Source organism: Lampetra planeri, chromosome 34 (genome assembly GCF_965212315.1).
Source record: "Lampetra planeri chromosome 34, kcLamPlan1.2.h2, whole genome shotgun sequence".
Classification (NCBI taxonomy): domain Eukaryota; kingdom Metazoa; phylum Chordata; class Hyperoartia; order Petromyzontiformes; family Petromyzontidae; genus Lampetra; species Lampetra planeri.
The window spans coordinates 677,188-696,403 of NC_136140.1; the positions used below are offsets into that span (position 1 = coordinate 677,188).

Here is a 19,216-nt window from a genome sequence, read left to right on the forward strand (position 1 = left end):
GGCTGGTGTACGATAGCGAACATTGCTTCTACAATTATTGCTGGGTACTGGAGCGGGGCGGTGCAGCGGTTAGCAGAGTGCGCTACGAAACCGAGTGATCTGCTGCGTTCCTTTCCCGGCCACGGCTACGTTGATTTTGTTTAACCGCTTGAGAACGTCGGTGGTGACATCTGAACCGGTCCTGTGACAGACACCCTTCTGGTCAACAACCTTCATGACCCGACACGGCGTGGGGAGGTCTTCAACCAGCAGTGGACTTACAAAGGGTCGTGGTACAAGTGTGGCTGGAGCAGCGATAGCTTTTACAGGCTTCCCCGATAAACACCTTGTGGGGCCTTGCATACAATGAGGGATTTACACAGCCTGATTGCAAAATTACCTCCAGATGGTGGCCAACCCTGTGGACTGCCAAAGAAAGTTCCGGGCGCAATACAAAAGTTGCGCGAGTGATTCACGTGAAGGCGAAATAATTGCAGATGGCTGGAGGCCTGGCCAGCTGCAGACAACTGTGGCAGTCCCTTATCTGGAAAGTCACCAAAACAAAGAATTAAACAGTGGCTCCAACTCCCACTTGGGTGGCTTATCAGTCTGAAATGTAGATAAATATAAAAGGTCCCATTGTTCATAATCGGTCCCTTGATGGCTTGATAAAGGCGCTGAAGCCAAAATAGGTGGGGCTGCCTTTCTGGCCAGGGACTAGGATTTTGGAATTTGTATTTATAATTCCGCTGTGTGTGTGTGTGCTTGTAATGTGTGTGTGTGGTCTTGGGTGGTGCAAGTGGAGTATTTATCTCCCACAGTAATGTGAATGTCCCTGATTGGCCAATTTACAAGCTCACAAGAGTGGGTATTTTTTCCCACAAATCTACAAATACCGGACATGTACATCATCGCGTGTTGTTGTTGCTGTGCTTTACCGTTGTGTCCCTCCAGTCGTTGCATCTCACTCTTATTCTCCTCCTACCGAACTCGAGCACCAGTAGCTTCCTTTCTTAATATCATTGCCTGTGGTAAATCTCCACTGGTTGTTATAATAAATACGTACGAAGGTGTACAGCAAATGCAAGACAAAGAACCCCTCTCCCCTCTCACCATACACACGGTGATGGGCAAGTGCTGTTGGCGAGTTCCTGCTGTGGTGGGGCGTGAGGAGGCTGGCCTCCATGATGCTCGCGAATGCAAAATCTCGTGGTCCAGGCCGAGTTGACCCGAGGCAGATTCAGATGCCACTTGCTCCTGAAACTATCCACGGCTTGGGGAAAAATCTAACCGAAGTAGCGTCGTTTGTGAATGAGCGTGACAAACACTGCACCCCTGCTGCACGCTAATGTATGTACTAGATGTTGAACTTATTTTCATCGTACGTAGGCGGTTGTGCTAATCGGAGGTGCGGACAAGATATACACAGCATCGCTACACACATTCTGCTTGGCCAAATGTTCTGCATTAATCATAACAACGAGTCAAGTACGAGTCAAAGCATCTCAGACCAGCGTGGAGCAGTGCAGCAGTGGTAATTCCACATTATGTTGGCAGGTGCTATTCAGGAAGATGCCTACACTCATCATAATAATAATAAAGACACTTTGAGTGCATAGTGGCTGCTGAGAGAAGCTTCCCTAAGACTGTGAGCCTCATTATTCTTGAAGCCAGTGTCTTGATTACACCCTTCATTACTTATTAACCTCATTAGGAGTATATGTTTGCAATGTTCCCTTAATCACCATTGGCTCCAATTCCTGCTGCTTGCATTACCCCAGAAGACTCTGTGTAAAGGTCTCATTCAATTAGCCACGCGAGTCCATGGGAGTGTATTTGTTTATTAGATTTGTAGGTTGGCTTGCATGAGCATTATACATATGGAGTGAACCTCCCTCCCCGATCTGTAGCTCCACATAAACAATATATTTTTGACGCATCTCATCAGTCACACGGCTTTCTCGGGGTGCATGATATCAGCCGCATTGGTTCAGCACCAGCGGTTTCGACATTCACTGTCTCATCACAGTCAGGCTCACTGGATCCAATGCCGGTTTTATAGGCAACGACTCTTAGATGTGGGTCCTAGTTTGACACGCAGCTATAAAATACACAACACTGAATAATCACTTCGCTTTGTTGTGGAGAATATAAGTAACGAATTAAACAAGTGGCCTACAGTCATTCTTTCCAAAGCTAAATACGTTTGTCTTTTTATATGGAGGGACAGACATGCGAAGGAGGGGTTCTGCCCGCTTGTTTGGTTGTGAGTACAGTCATCTCCAAGGGCACTACACGTTGTTTTGTTGATTAGGGGTCACAGGGCGCCCCGGTGGTGAGATGTTAACTACCTCGCCTGGCTCTGTCTCACTCTGTGTCTCTCTCTCTGTGGCTCTCTCTGTGTCTCTCTCACTCTGTGGCTCTGTGTCTCTCTCACTCTGTGTCTCTGTGTCTCTCTCACTGTGTCTCTCTCTGTGTCTCTCACTCTGTGTCTCACTCTGTGTGGCTCTGTGTCTCTCTCTGTGTCTCTCTCACTCTGTGTCTCTGTGTCTCTCTCACTGTGTCTCTCTCTGTGTCTCTCACTCTGTGTCTCACTCTGTGGCTCTGTGTCTCTCTCTGTGTCTCTCTCACGCTGTGTCTCTCTCTCCCCGTGTCTGTGTGCGGCAGTGAGGAGGAGGCGCGGGAGCATCTCCAGGTGGCCGCGTCGCTCCCCGTGTGCGTGCTCAAGCAGCAGCCCGGGATCGCCACCTGGTACGGGGGAGGGGTGGGGCCACTTGACCATACTTCACCACGCCGGCCAGTGCAGTTGGGTGAAGGCGGGTACCGGCAGAGACGTTTGGAGCACAGCGATACAGCACAACGGTGGCTTTGGCTGCACTGCCCTCCTTCTGACCATAACGTATCCCCACAGCCGACAGCAACCAAGTGTGCAGAGCGGTCACCCATCCAAGCACCATGTGGGCACAAGGCTGTTTAGCTTGTGAACGCCTATAGAAACACCCGCACAAACACTCGCCTACGCACTGCGCTATGGGTGGCTAGTCGGTCAAGATGAACGCGAGACCGTTGCGATTCGCGACGTTGTATCCCATCGCGAGCGTGTGCTGTCGTGCTAATGAGCAACCTGAAGAAGTTTGGGCAGTCCGCGCGTGTGTGTGTGTGAACTTTTTTTTGCACCATACGTAGCCAACCGTGATAATCGGAACAGAGACACGCGGTCGGTCTGCAGCAATAGCAGCGCGTGGACTTGCGCAGACAACGCCGCCGCGTGTCTGCGCGCGGTTCGGACTGAGATGAGCGCCACCCAATTTCTCGCCGCGCGTGGGAGACCCTCCTTGACCTGGCCCTGACTTTGCCGAGCGTGACGCTCGCGTGCAGCCATGGGTGTCTCGAGCAGAGCGACGGCAGCAGGGAGATGAACTCGCTCGTCGCTGCGCTCACGCGGCACAGGTGGCCTGTGCGAGGGGTGCGTGCGTGCCTCCTCTGTGGTGAGCACGTGTGGATGTTTTGTCAGCGTGCTCGCTCGAGCGTTGCGTATGGCGTGACGCAATTTGCTTCTGTTTTTTGAACACTTGTCACTTGTGAGTGTGTGCACGTGTTGGCACAGTGGGGAGCGCACAGGTGGTGCATCTGCCATTCATCTCGGTCAGTCAACTCATAACACCCGGGTCTGCCAGCAAACCTTCCATGCTTCACGTGAAGGCCTCATAGTGCACCTAGCCTGGCACAAGTGTGCTGACGTCACGGCCGCTTAGTGGTAAATGACAGCTGTTGTACAGGGTGTGTGTGTCGAGGGGTTTGACTGTGTTAAGAGTATGCAAGCACGTGTCTGTGTTAGCACGTGCCTGACAATCTGTAAGGCTTAACAGAGGTCCCTTGTTATAGTATGTGTTAGAGAAAGTGTGGTATGTGTGTGTGTATTTATACACACACACATCACAGCTGGTGAATCTGCAATCACCCCAGTCTGCTAGCTCACAGTCCTTGGGTCAGTCCCACTATGCCTAAAGCCCTACCCTCCTCGTATCCTCAAAGTGTACCCAGCCTGGCACCGAGAGTGATACAGTGGTTTTAGATCTGTGATACATGCAGAACGTCAGTGCTACTGGCAGTGGATCTCCTCTAGGTCGAATCAGCCTTGAACGAGTACCTGGTGACAAGTGGCTGGGAGTGACACCACCCCCTCGTGCGCTCGTGCCAGCCACTGTGGGTGCTCGCCAACACCACTTGCCCCAATGTGTTCCAGGTTAAAAGGAATCCTCTGTATTTATTATTGCAACAACTTGTGTGTGTGTAGATAGCGTGGCCGCACGAGTGCATGTGCGTCAGGGAGTGTTAACGAGATCTTTACTCCGGCACACTCGCTTGCACGCATATTTGCATTTTTCTGTGTGCGTGAATTTTTGTGTGCGTGTGTGTGTTTGGGTGTCCGTGCATGAGTTCTATTCCTGATCATGGCCACGACCAGTGACTATTGTCTGAACCGGTTCTGGGCCTTCCCTGGGTCGACTCGGCCTCAAATGAGGACCCGGTGAAGTGTCTTAAACATCATTAATAGGGAGACAAAGGCGGTCGGGCATGGTGCTGGCCATCCACCCCGTCATGCTCCATGCCGACCTTGACAGGTGATACTCGCCAAGCGCTTGCCCCAACATCCTGTGAAGGCTATACGGGGCACCTTTGTTTTTGTTGTCCGCGCGTGTAACTTCAAAGAGACCGGGAGACCAAGGTCCCCTAATCCTCAGTGGGCCCCGCTGCGTAGCCCCCTGCGTGTGGGGGAGGCCCGGGGGTCACAGGGCAGTGGTCCATTGCCTGCAGACGCCTCCTGTCTGTGACCACCGCAAGAGCCTCGAGCGTCGACCTGCGTGGCGAAGCCTGCGCCGACATTGGCACCGAGTGTGTGACGTCCACAAACCTGTCGTTGTCGTTGATCATCCTTCCCTGCAGGGGTTACCGTGGACTTGCTCGTTACGGGCGGAACAAACTGATTCACTTCTTTTACAACCTTAGTCGCAAAGCGTTAAAAAAGATGGAGGGCTTCCTTACTTTTATTGCCGGAAGGATCCACAACATCGCAGGGAGTTAAAATCTGCTTCTGAAAGTTAAATTAAATTAAAAAGCAGCCAGTTCTCCACCCAGCATCGTGAGATATGTATATTTTTATTTTACTAGGTAAGGCTCACTGAGCTGTATAGCTCTTTTTCAGAAGCGACCTGGCCACCAATAATAGCTCAACGAAGTGGCTTATCATGTGGAAATTTATAGCAGCCACATACTCTAAGAAAGCACGTTTTTAAATGTGGAGTAAAAAACCAGAGGCCCTGTAGAAAAATTAACGTGACCACCGGGAGAGAGACACGCAAACTCCAAATATACAGCAGGCATCAGGGTCGGGATTGAACCCATGACCTCCTGCATACCAGGCGAGGTAGTTAACATCTCCTCACAGTGGTGCCCATATAATGCCGATGCCGACGCGTTTCAAATGCCCCTCCGTACGCCGGGCATCGTCGACTCGCGAGGAGAGTCCCTCGCCCGCCTCGCTGGAGGCCGCTGTGGCCGTGCACCTGAAACGTCACCACCGCCGCCACTTGCAGTGCCTCTTGAACCCTTTGCTGTGTCTACCAAGCGGCGTCATCCGTCCACGAACACGTGGAATTAAAACACAGTCTTTGTTTGTTCGATTTAGCGCACAAGTGGTGCAGTACAGTAAGTAGGTCCGTGTGGATTTTTTTGTTACGCCGCATCTCCAATGCGCCGCTTCCTGCGGGCACTCTGGTCTCAAGTGGGGGAACCCTGCACAGAAATTGTTTTTTCATTTAGTAAAAAAAAACACTCAACATTTTCTAGAAATAGAATCGGTTTGAATGTTTTACGGCATTCCTGGGTAAATAAAAGACGTTTACACTATTTTTTGGCACACTTTTCCAATGGAATACTTTCCTTCACATAGCTTGTATAAACAATGACAATTCTTCTTCGTTGCGTTCCTTGCTTTCTCTGCCCGCAGTGAGAGCCGGGTGATTGAATATTACAAGAAGCTCCAGGGACATTCCAGGGGACAGGCAATCGTCAAGTGAGTGAGCATAAATACGAAGAGCTATTTTTTGCAACTGGCAGTTTTTAAACTTGTTTTACAAATAAAATCTCAACAATTTGTCTTTTAGATTATACATTCCCATGGCAGGGGCCAGTCTATCCTTGTCTGCTAAAAAATCGCAGTCCATTTCCTACAAAGGAGTTCTACATTTATCGACCCTGGAAGTATGATTGGCTGAGTCTACGTCCTAACCAGATGCGAATGCTCCAGCGTCGCGTGTGAGTGGAGCCCTCGACGCGTTGGTCGGTGTCCACGCTCTCTCTGGTGCTGCTGCTCTACACTGGCAGCCCTGAGCCAGCGATGGACATTCCACACGTTCGCAGCGAGAGAAAGTCAACCCTTTACACGAGCACTCGATACTTCCCAAAAAGAGCTGTCAGCAACTGTATTGGCCGCCCAGGGACGATGGGCCGAGTTTAACCCCTGTTTTCGGGTTTTAACTCGCATTCTTCCAGTTGCGATTGATGAATGTTTGTACGTTGAACTTCTTTCTCACCGTACGTAGCCAACCGTGCTAATCGGATGTGCACTCCCAGCGAAGTGCCGTGTGGTTGGGCGACTCCCCGCCGTGTGGACTCGCACTCGGCATGCACGGTGGCCACGTGGGGAACCCACTGTGGGCCGCCCAGCACGGCGGCGCTCGCTCTACGCCCGTCTCTCAGTCGGTGTCCGTTGTCCCGCTCCGTCAGAATTCCGTGTCTCTCTCCTACGTTCCTCGCATCCTCTCTCCTTCGTCCCTGTCAGGGCCGGCCTCTTTCGCGGGATGACCGAGTACCCCTCTGTGGGACGTTAACGTTGCTCGATCGTGGATGGCTGCCCAGATTGTATCTTGGCACCGCAGCCACGCGGGGGCTCAGTGCTCTGATGTAGACACAGCATTGCCCCTATGAGCCGCACGAGCATTTCTAGAGGCGAAAGTGCAGTCCTGCAATTGCTCACTCATTGCCACTGCAGGCAGAAAGGCCTCCACTGGAGCGATAAATTGGAGGCCCCTTTTGAAGATATTTTGCCTATTTTTTCACGCTGGTCAGATGTCTTGGAAGAGGTCATGGCAGTGAATAAAAACATTGGGAATATTCTGCTAATAACTTGGCCAGACCCTCCTGAAAAGTAGTTGTGAGACTCGGCGGGGAGGCTTTCCTGGGTGAACAAGCATCTGCGTAATCATCATCGTAATAATGAATGCCCAGTGTGTTAATCGATGTTGGTTTGTGGTCCGCAGTTATATGAAAATAATAGAAGCCTCTCCAAGCTATGGCGTGCACTTATATGGCGTGAAGGTGAGTGTCCTGCCCGTGAGAGACGCACGACACAAGTTGTGCTGCGCTGGCGTTGTCGGTGTGACCAGGTGGCTAAGCAGGATCATACCGCAAGTGCTGAAGACGGATTTTGGAGTCTAATCCGGGAGACCCCCCCCCCCCCCCCCCCCGATGCTGTCGCGAGTCGGTGGCCTCCGCTCGCTCGCCGATATCGATGTCCACAGGCCCTGCTAGTCGCCTCAACTTGTCACTCATTGGCCCAGTCGCAGTGATGAGTGTTAAATCGTTCCAATCTGGGGATCTACGGATGAAATTCGCCTTACAGATGTAAATTATTATCATTATTCACTTAACCGCCGTGCAACGAACACTGCGCAGAGCGTTTCCACTTCAGCCGAGTGCCCAGTTTGGGTGATAATTTCATGATTGAAGGGAATTCAGAAGTGGTTATGTGATGTCACCATCTCGGTCCGTTTTTCTGACGCAAGGTGGTGCGCTGCTCGCAGCAAGAGTTTCACCACCTGACCTCACCCTCGGTGGGCACTGCTGCGTATCTCGCTGGGTGTGGGGGAGGCAAGGGGGTTACAGGGCAGTGGTTCATTGCCTGCACAGCTCCCTACCAACCCCTGTCTATGACCACAGCAATCCGGGTGATCTTTATTTTGAATGAATGAATGTTGCCTGTGCGTGGTTGCAGGACAAGCAGGGCACTGCCTGGTGGCTGGGTATCTGTACCGGAGGAATCTTCCAGTACGACTTTGGCAACAGGGCTCAGCCCAGACAGGTGAGTGGTTGAGTTGGGTGCGGTATTAATTCGGCCGCTCACTCGTCCAGTACGTGACCTTTAATAGTGAGCATTCAATGTGCCGGTGTGGTTGCATGCCGATAAGGGCCTTCTTCCAAAGCCACCGCCATTACCTCCATCGTTTCCTGTCAGTTCACTTTCATCGGTTGTGATGCAGGGAAATCTGAGGTGGTTAATGCCGTTCTCCATTTCTTATTGTTCATTTATTTCTCCAACCCAATTTTTGGAGATAAATAATCATCAAAAGTTGCTGTGAGTGTCTCCTCCTTGCCGGACTCCTCTTTTGATTTGTATTTTGTAAACACAAAATTCTGTTTCGTAATTATTTTCAAACATTTTTATCATGGCCTTGGTTTTGTGGCAGCTTGGATGACATCAGCATCAGTTTCCACCGAATCAGAAGTCTTTACGTTGTCTGTAAAAAGCCAAGCATATGCGGCCGTTTCTAATGCAGTATAACCACGTGCATCATACCCACGTGTATCATATCCACGTGCATACGTCGGTGTAAAGGTGAGTAGGTTACTGCGGGCAATGCAATTGATGCCAACAGGCCTCGCCATCGCTTCTTTCCGTCAGCCTGATCTTGCAAACATTTCAGTCGACACCCGACCTTCACGGTCCACTCCTCCAGCAGTTCTCCACTTGACACGAGGCCTTCCGTATATCATGTGCGCTCATAACAATGTGAATATATAGCCCTCTTGGCAGTCCACCACGTCGAATGGGGCATGGGATATGTTTGACCATACTTCACCAGGCTGGTCAGTGCGGGCTGCCGAAGGTCGGGAGCGTAGACGTAGTAAGGACGTAATTCAGTACGACACTGGGTGTTGGTGAATTTACCCCTGCTGACAACGTCGCCCTGAAGCAGCAGTAGCCTTCGAGCTCCGACCGTCGTTTGGGCCGGTCACCCATCCAGGCTCAATCCTGCCAGACAGGCTCAAACCTGCTTAGCTTCTGAGATCTGACGAGATGGGACGCTTTCGGTCATAGGCTGCATGCGCATCGCTCGTATGCACAAGAGCGCACGCGAAGGCACGGACGTAGAAGATGAGAGATAGGAGTTGCCTGGGAGCCAGGGGGCCGTGAGCGTCGTGCAGACACGAGGAATGCCCGTCGGCTGCTACACACGCAGCAGCGCTTTCTTTGCGCTCGGGCGGGGAGGGACGAGCGGGGAGAGACGCGGCGATGGAGGAGATAGGGCGTGAGAACGGGAGTGATGATTTCCCGTGCAGACGCACAGACACGCGGCGCTGCAAAGATGCAGGCCGCGTGGGACCCAGAACACTGAGAGACACGTGGTCTGCACTTGCTGTCAGAAGCATGCGCACCTTGCAATGTAGGAATGCTGCAAGCGGAATTATATTTTCTTTAAGTAATCTCTTATCGACAATTGTATGAGATTCTAGAAGTAGTGGAAAGTGTTGCTGTGTGCGGTGATTTCAAAGAAAGTTAATCTAATTGCGTAGTTACTTTTACTCGTGTAGTCAGTGTCGCCGTGTCCAGATGACACGGCGGCATAACAACTCAAGGCCCTTGGCCTCACGCCTGCTCATAGACGACGGCTTCCAGGAACTACCAAGAACTCGGCTGTCACAGATCTTGGGGAGGGGCGGCGAAGGGGGGATGGGGGGGGGCAAAGGTCGTTTCACGGTTCCTCTGTAAATGGGAGAGCCCAGAAGCTTGTGAATAACCATAACAGCCATGGAGCAGGACACGTCAAGGGACGGCAATCCTGTGCCGTGACAGCCGCTGAGTAGCTTACAGAAAGGGGGAGTGGTAGCGCAGTGATCGGAGCATTGCACTACGATGAACTTGGCGACCCGAGTTCAATTCCCGGCCACAGTCACGGCGTCACTGGCGAGTGCTATTTGAACTGTTCCTGGGCCCCCACCTTCACGGACCCGCACTGACCAGCACGGTGAAGTATTGTCGAACAACCACCGTGACCGACACGGCATCAAAGAGGCCTGCATTCATCAGTGCAATGACAAAGGGCTGCAACGATGTATTATTACTACACAGCATAGCCGGTGGTTTACTTCGGTAAAGTGTGTTACGGCAATGCATTGCTCGTGATGCATTGGGGTGGACGATGCGTGTGTGCTGTGCTTTGGTGAAGTGAGACACTGATAGGCGGGTGTGTAGAGAGAGGAGAGCGTGCAAGCCGGGGGTGAATGAAAGAGAGAGGCAAACTGAGAGATACGGGACGGAGAAATGAGGGTGCAAGGAGGAGAGGCGGAGAGCGAGAGAGATGGCGTTCAGATCAAGGTGGAGGACAGATGTAAACAGAGAGATAGGTGCCGAGTGAGCACTGTCTGTAGTCGACGTTAGTCTCACATACACCAGGAAGGCCTTTGTATGTGGTTGTGTGTATGTTAGTTGAACTTCTTTCGAACCGTACGTAGCCAACCGTGCTAATCGGAGGAGCGGGGGAAGGACAACAATCTAAACACAACAGGCAGTTCTAAAAAATTGAGTTTCTTATCTAGTTTTAAAAGTGCATAGCTCCAGTGGCTTCCTAAGTATATATAGCTGTGTGTAAGTTTATATGAAGAACTGTGACCTGGTTAAATGGAACGGAGTTTGAGTGCTCGACCCACAACCGGAACGTTGCGAGTTGTCCCGATTGTGGGTCAATCGCCCATCAGCCCATCAGCCCATCAGCCCATCAGCCCATCAGCCCATCATCCCATCATCCCATCAGCCCAGCATCCCATCATCCCATCATCCCATCAGCCCATCATCCCAGCATCCCATCATCCCATCATCCCATCAGCTCATCATCCCATGATCCCAGCATCCCATGATCCCATCATCCCATCAGCTCATCATCCCATCATCCCATCATCCCATCAGCCCATCATCCCAGCATCCCATCAGCTCATCATCCCATCATCCCATCATCCCATCATCCCATCATCCCATCATCCCATCATCCCATCAGCCCATCATCCCATCATCCCATCATCCCATCATCCCATCATCCCTTCATCCCATCATCCCAGCATCCCATCATCCCATCATCCCATCAGCCCATCATCCCATCAGCCCATCATCCCATCATCCCATCATCCCTTCATCCCATCATCCCATCATCCCATCAGCCCATCATCCCTTCATCCCATCATCCCATCATCCCATCATCCCTTCATCCCATCATCCCATCATCCCAGCATCCCATCATCCCATCATCCCATCATCCCAGCATCCCATCATCCCATCATCCCATCATCCCATCATCCCTTCATCCCATCATCCCATCATCCCATCATCCCTTCATCCCTTCATCCCATCATCCCATCATCCCATCATCCCATCATCCCATCATCCCATCATCCCTTCATCCCATCATCCCATCATCCCATCAGCCCATCATCCCATCATCCCATCATCCCTTCATCCCATCATCCCATCATCCCAGCATCCCAGCATCCCATCATCCCATCATCCCATCATCCCATCATCGTCATCGCTCGGTCGTAAATGAAACGGTCGCCACTTTCTGGGAAGGCGACTGTTGTTGTCTTCAGGCCTTATTGCCTCCCAGCATAGGAATGTGGAATTTCCACCCACTAGCTCTAAGGCTGCCAGCAAAGTTGAGCCATGCTGGTTTGAGCAGTACTGGTGGTCAAGAGGAGGAGGTTGGGCAGGGCTCATGTGCAGGGCAGATCTCCGAGACGGACCCTGGAGTGGCAGCCCATGAACAGTCAGGGACCAAGGTGAAGAGCTACAGCCGGACAGTGGGAGACTCTCAGAACAGGCCTGGGAGGTCGGCTGTCGTGGACTGCAAGAGTGGCAGGAGTTCAATTTCACGATCACTCTCTATGCCTCCCTTTACCTCTAACACTGCTGCTGTATTCGACGCTCTTCTGAAGTCTCCGTCATCACCGTTGGGCTGGGTACGATCAGGTTCACAACAGATGTTGTAAATCCTTCGTCAGTAGCTTTTAATTAAAACAAATACGACAACGATGTCCTATAAACGGGGAGGAACCCGGGAGTCGGATACAGAACTGCAGCGTTATCAGCCGGATGAGCTCACTGCCGTGATGTAACACAAGGTGTGATCTCATGGCGTGTTGGGAGTTGAAACAGCAGTGTCTGTTTACACACTGGCAGAGGCAGAAAGGCAGAACAAACACAACACGGAGCCCTGCTATACCTTGTGTCAATACGCAACAGCTGGGGGGACAGTGTTTCAGTATACATCCCAATTCACACCACGGCACTTGTGCTTCTCGCTGCGTGCGGACGTGTTGTGCCCCTCGTGTTCAGCTTGTACCGCTTGTGGGTTCGGCAGCGATGTCCGCACTGGGAGCTTTCTCGGTTCCTGAAGAAGCTCCCAGCACGTGGCGCGAAACGTCGGGCGCCGTGCCGAACAAAACGATCCAAACACAAACCACTCGGTCACGGGTGCTGGTACCCGGTTTGAGCTCAGCCACTCCTCAAACATGGCCACTATGAACTCTCCCGAACCGCCAGGCCAACATTTATGCCGACTGATGAGAACAAACAAAACAATTACTGATGAACAAGACGATTCGTATTTAGGCTAAGCATTTTGTGGCGCTATGTGAGACAACAACAACAACCGCCATTCGCCACTAAGTGGCGGTGACGTCACCACGACGCTTGTGCCAGGCCATGTGCACCTTGAGGCCACGTGAAGTGTCGAACGCCCGCTGGCAGGAGGTCACGGGGCAGACTCAGATGTCACAGGTCGACTGACTGAGACGACTGAGACGACTGGCTGATGCTGTGTGAGTGCACGGGCTCTCACACTCACTGGGTTGCAATTTCAACTGAGTCGGCATATTACACTTCTGAGGTTGATAAAATGACTACTAAGATATGGGAAGCGGTTGTCCAAAGCGTGCACACGGCTCCCGGTCTTAGCAACGTGGAGTTTTGTTTTCAAATTAGCTCGGGACCCTGAATGAAGATCGGTGGCATCACCGTCGCCGGACTGAGTGGCATCGCTCGAACGGCGAGGGTGGCCATCCAGAGAAGCTGTGTGCTCTGTAATCCAGGCGTAGAGGGTTAGCTAAGCGCATAAATAAATGAATAGTAAATGAATGATGAAGCAGATAAGCTGTGCACACACACGTGACTTACAGCTGGGTTTCCTTCCAACTAAAAGCACCATCAAAGGATCTCCCTGCTTAAGGAAAAAACAAGCTACTGCTCATGATCTGTAACCTATGGCCCATCGTTGGAAATTCCACATTCGCATGGCAGAGACCAGTCTCGCCACGCTACACGCCAGCGGCTAGCTATGGAGCTTCCCATGGGCGTGTTTTCAGTTGTCAGTGTGCAAAGTCAACCCATTGCGAAGGTGCGCAAGTTCAAATCCCAGCCATTGGTCAAACCAACCCACAGTGCTGGAGTCATTAAAACAAGTACCACTCAGTGACGCCGAACATCAGGCGGCACAGGCCAAGAGCGCGTCTGTGAGCCGCGCGGCAGGAACGACTCTTTGACTTCCCACAAAGTGGTGCTCACCTTATCGACCCTGGCGTAATGATTGGTGGAGCCACAACTGGTATGCAAATGAGTAACGCGCTCTGCAGGTCGGAAGTCAACAGTGGGGTGTCGTCTGGAGAAGGCCGAGCGCTGTCTGCTCGGCCATCGCAGTCACCCTGAGGTGGTGACGTGTGCAGTGGGCAACGATGCTGCGCTGGGGGAGCGCATTGGGAACGTGATTTGCGACCAGTGGAACTGGTAGGCGTGTAATTATGATGTTGAAGCTGGCTCGCCTTAGGCGGTGCACAATTGCTGCGTTATTACGGCTGCATTCCACACACGAGGATGAACACTGAGTCAGGAAGTGTGTGCGTACACCTATTTGGCAAGTGTTGAGCGTGTGCAAACACCAAATACCTTTTTGACTTAGGTATCTGGGTACCCATGAATTATTTTAAATATTTACTCGGGGGTTTGGCTGGATGCTGCTGCCACTGTTGTGGTTACGACTTTCGACTTGCAGCTAAAGAGTTGAGTAGAGAGTTCAAATCCCCACCCCGAGTTGGGCAAATGAGTGCAGCTTTTAGAAGGAAGTCGGCAGTCATGTTTCCTAACGAGAGTCTGACTCCATCGTGGGCATGTGGGATATGCACAAGTGACTCGAGGCTGGCAATAGAGGGGTGAGCACTGCCCATCGCTGTTTTCGAGCAGGCAGCAGATCTGGGGAACAAACCGATGGGAGCTCCGGGCAACGGCAAAGCGCCACTTGTGACCAGTGCGGTGCCGTGGCCAGGAGTTGATGGGTGTTCTCTACCTACCACTAATTGAGCACACGACACTGCAAGAGACACTTTTAAGCATTCGGCGCGAATGAACGGTGATGTTGCCACATTATCTGTGCCAGGCTAGGTGCACGTTGAGGCCACGTACAGTGGCGACGGTGCACTGTCAGGGCTTGGGGGTGGACCCGCTGTTGTGGGTTGACGTTCTGGGGATCATTCATAAGTGCGTGTGTTTATATGCTAACAGTGCTGTTAGCGAGCACCTATTAAGGCCAGCCAAGTACACAAGGGGGTTGGGTGGCCAACGCCATGCCCAGCCGCCTTTGTCTCCTAAATGGGGATGTTGACACAAGGCACGAGGCACTCGTTTGAGGCTGAATCGCCCTCGGGGAGGCCCCAGCACCAGTTCAGATCATCGTTGCTGGAGTTGGTGGCCGTGAGCGGGAATCGAATTTGGATCGCCGGGTTTTGTAGTGCAGCACGCTAACCGCTACACTACCGCTCCTACACGCGCGCGCACACACACAGGTGTGTGGGCCGGGCCGATAGAGACATTCATTTAGTCTATACACTCTTTCCTCCAACTCGCGTAAACAACCGGATACTTTACCGCAGAGGAAATAACACGCGGCAGGTGACGCGCTACAAAGGCTCAACAACCCCGGCGTGTAAATTTAAGTCCAAGTCTGAGTGGTGAGGGAGCTCAGCTCCGCGTTGAGACCCGGCGAGGGCAGCGAGGGCGCTTTTAGCGTCGTGCTCTTGGGGACCCGGAGCGGCGCCAGGGAGCGAAGCGGCCGCTGTCACACGCAGAGGGTCATCCGTTGCGCCGTCGTATCGCACGTGTGCGTGTGTGCGCGTGTCCTCGCTGATGGCGCTTGCCCCAAAAGTCTGTTAAGGCTATACGGAGAATCTTTGTCTTGGCACACAATGCAAAATGTGTGCGTGCGTACGCGCGCGTGCATGTGAGTGATGTAAAATCTTGAAGTGTGTTGTTGCATGTGAGTCAAGAATGTGCAGTATGCTAGCAGTGTGCATTGTGTTTGGTGTGCATTTACGTGCTACTGTACTGTTTTGAGGATAAGAGACAAATCAAGAGGCAAGGCTTCGTGCTCTCTTAGCAAACGCCGTTAGAGAGCGCCTATTAAGACCCGCACCACAAGTGAGGGAGTGGCCTAGCCAGCACAATGCACACCAGGGCTGCCTTTGTCTCCCCAATGCTGATATTGCCACACTTTAAAAGTAAAAAAATATGTGGTCGAGTAAACCTATGGGGTGCCCAGACCGATTTGGATACCGGTGGCGATTTGCGCATGGCCAGGATTCGACCATCGGTGAATGGTCAGCTCAGGGCATGAACAGCCACGCTGACGCTCCACCGTTGGGGTAAGTGGAGTTTGTGAGCACCTATGAAGGCCAACACGCTACACGAGGGGGTGGGTTGCCAGCACTACGCTGGGCCGCCTTTGTCTCCCCAGTGCTGATGTTTACTACACACCGCACCAGGTGCTCATTTAAGGGCGAGTCGACCATGGGGAGGCCCAGGACCGGTTTAGATATTCGTCACAGATGTTGATCGTGAACACGACTTGAACTCGGGTCACCGGGTTCCTCGTGCGGTGCGCTAACCACTGCACCACCACATTCAGACAGACACACCGACTCGAGTCTCAACCCCTCCCAGTGTCTCGGCACAGTCAGACTGTTGCTCAGCGGCTGTCCTCTAGCCGCTCTAGCGCCCATTCCGGTCCCCTACCCCCACGCCACCCCAGTGGCCTCGTGTCCGCCCACGCTCGCGTACACACAACAAGCTTGCTTATCCCAACACCGGCCGCCAGAGTACAGAGAGTGCGTGCCCACGCGTTGGCACGAGCCGTGATGTCGCGTCAAAGTGTCTCGCTGCTCAAATGAGCGGTGTGGGGTGGCACGCGGCCACATTGGTGGTGGTGGCCCTGAACCGTCGGTGGAAATGCCACGATCCCACCCACGCCCGATAGCCAATGTGACGAACCCGCTTGGTTTAACACAACAGCGGTGGGACTTGTTTAAGGACTCCAGAAAGGATGATGGGCTGCTTTGACCAATGGCCAGGTTTTTAACTTGCCACCTTCCGCATGGGTTGACCTGGCACCCGAATAACTGGATACACGCCAGTTGCAAGCTCCATTGGTCAAAGGAAAAATCTTTACTCAGCTGGGTGTTGTTTATGCAGCTATGTAAATACAGTACGCTTTTGTGTCTGCAGAATGGGCAGATTATTACATTTTCATTGTAGAAATATGTGCAATAGAACGACCCGGATATAGCACGACTGGCTTTTGTATGACCTTCCCGCGTCTTCCACACAAACATCACCCGAGCCTCCATCCCCTGCAGCTGTGTACCCACGCACCGCTTCACTCTCTGTGCCTCCTCATTGCCGAGTGCCGAACTCCACGAGGGATGGAACGCGCCGGGGAGATGGAGCGATGGAATCGGCTCGGGCACACCAGGTGCCGGGTGGATTCTTCCATCGCTGAACCGTTGAGGACACTCGTGGCTTGTGGGATGGTTTTACATCCAGCAGTGGATTGTTCATGGCCCGGGATGACGCAGTGTGACGCACAGAGGAAGCTCATCTGTCTGTGCACGCTGACGCCAAAGGGACACGTGTGCAGACGGTAGCCACACGGCTAACATCAGTGGCAAGTGATATCTGAACGTGTCCCGGTCTGCGAGTACGAGGTAGGCGAGTGTGTCGCAACACGTGTACATGCATCTGCATGTCTGGGGGCAGTGTACTTTGTTACGGAAAATACCAATACACTGCACAAGTGACGATCTGGTTGGCTTGTAATCTACTGTGTAGAAGGGTCCACTGATATAATGCAGAATACTGTCCGGTGAAGATAGTGCAGTGTGTAAAGAAGGTGTTGGCTATCACCACTGACCCTTTGCCTTTACGAAGACTCGGAGTCATGCAAGTTGACGGGGGTTGTTAACGCGATGTTTGGTGGAGTTACAAGTGGCCAGGATAAGGCTACATAATTAGTTTATGCAATTAAGGTCCTCGTATGCCTGCTCAAACAAGCGTTTTATAGTACTGTACTCCTCTCTCATCGTATGTCCCGAGCCAATGGTGGAAATGTCACATTCCCGTGGCGGCGAGGGGCGACTTGGCCATGTCACATCGACTATTCACTCTGCGTGCTGTGTTTTGTTGCCACGAGGAGACTGAGTTGATCCCGAGTGGCGTCAACTCGCAAGCTTCTTACCGTGTGGCCAGCAGTCTCACCACAGCCAGGCCAGACCACGATTTACAATCTCGTGGCTTGACCGGGATTCGAACCCATGTGGTTTTCTCCGTGACTGCTGGCTCAGCATCCTGGCACAAGCATCGTGAGCTCCCCTCCCCCTGAGTGAGTCACCAGTCAGGGTGCTGAGGCTGTCTCTAACTGCTCCCAGCAGGGAGCCTTATTCACGACACAAACAAAACAACTCGACATCAGTTCAACAAAGACCCCAGGGAGTGCTTCCCCGCGATGTGTATTGGGCAAGGCGTTGCTTCATTAACTTGTCGGGTTAATGCTTTGTTTATGAGGTCATAAGTAACAAGGCTCAAATGAGTATTATTATACATGAAACCCACTGTGGCTCGACTGGGATTTCAATCGTGGACCTCAGAATGTTCCTGACTCAGTAATTCCAACAGCACCCTGGCCCAGCGCTCCATACCCAGTGGAGAGATGTGTGGTCAGCCTGTGATGTCCACTCGGTAAATACGGGGGGGGGGGAGGCTTCCCCGTGCCTCACAGACGTGAACGGTGTGTCTAGAACACCACGCGCACCGAGCGGGGAGTGATGAGTCGTGTGACCGTGACTGCCGCGTGAAGTGCGATCTACCACTCGCGCTGTTTTATACAGTAGGGGATTCTGCGTGAGATGGGTCTGTTGGAGTCAATGTGTCTGTCTGTATGTGAATCTGAGTCTGGGTATGAGTGCGTGTGAGTGTGGACTTTGGGTTGGACTTTGGGTCTCTGTGAGTTAATATGAGTCCCTGTGAGTCCCTGTGAGTCTCTGTGAGTCTCTGTGAGTCAATGTGAGTCTGTGCGTCTCCCTACATTTGGGGAATTGCGGAGTCACCTGACTGTGTGAAGGTACTGTTCCATTGCCGATCAGTGCCCACACTCGCTTTGGCACGCGGTACAAATGCAATATCCACGTGGTTTCCCCGTTTGCCATGGAAGGGCTTTCCCAATGAAAACTTTTTAAATTCCATACGAAAGAAAGAAACAATCCAACACGGGAATCAATTATGTCGCTCAGCCACCAATAATCCTCGTTAATTAATACAAATTGTACCCAACGGGGGGTGGCCCTTTGTCTGTTCAACAAACGCAAATTGAGGTTACAGACAAATCAAGGTCAGGTGTGGTGGGGGGTGTCCTGCGGATCTCGATGAGACTGGCTGCTGCTGCTGGTGACTCAGCGGGTGGCGTGGCAGTGATGCAGGGCAGGGCCCGGGGCACTGTGGGGGGGAGGGGCTGCGGTGAGTCACCCGAGCGGGCGCAGAGCAGCGAGCACGCCGCGGCTGCTCACCTGGCCCAGGTGCGCGCCTCTGCGTGCAGCTCCCACGCCGTGTTCCCCAGTGCCCCGCTGCTGATGCTGCTGCTGCTGCTCGCAGCCGCCACAGAGATTGGTCTCAGCCTTGTTTGGGGGTTCGTGTCGCAGCAGCGGCTACCACACCACGTGGCCGGGACGTCGTCGTGGTGAGCGAGGTGAGCGAGGGTGTTAGGTTGTACAGTGTTTGTCAGCCGTAAGCGTCGTGCGTTGTTGTAGTTACATT

General features: G+C 52.5%; 1 protein-coding gene across 3 annotated transcripts in view; it reads left to right on the forward strand.

Moving 5' to 3' along the window:
- LOC144730013 (FERM domain-containing protein 4A-like) overlaps positions 1 to 19,216 on the forward strand; it is a 116,629-nt gene that overhangs the window by 70,056 nt on the left and 27,357 nt on the right. For all 3 annotated transcript variants that reach the window (XM_078610455.1, XM_078610456.1, XM_078610457.1), the window contains exons 8-11: positions 2,647 to 2,730; positions 5,990 to 6,055; positions 7,302 to 7,359; positions 8,036 to 8,122. In XM_078610455.1, coding sequence (XP_078466581.1) covers positions 2,647 to 2,730; positions 5,990 to 6,055; positions 7,302 to 7,359; positions 8,036 to 8,122 — 295 coding nt within the window. The remainder of the gene's footprint in view (positions 1 to 2,646; positions 2,731 to 5,989; positions 6,056 to 7,301; positions 7,360 to 8,035; positions 8,123 to 19,216) is intronic.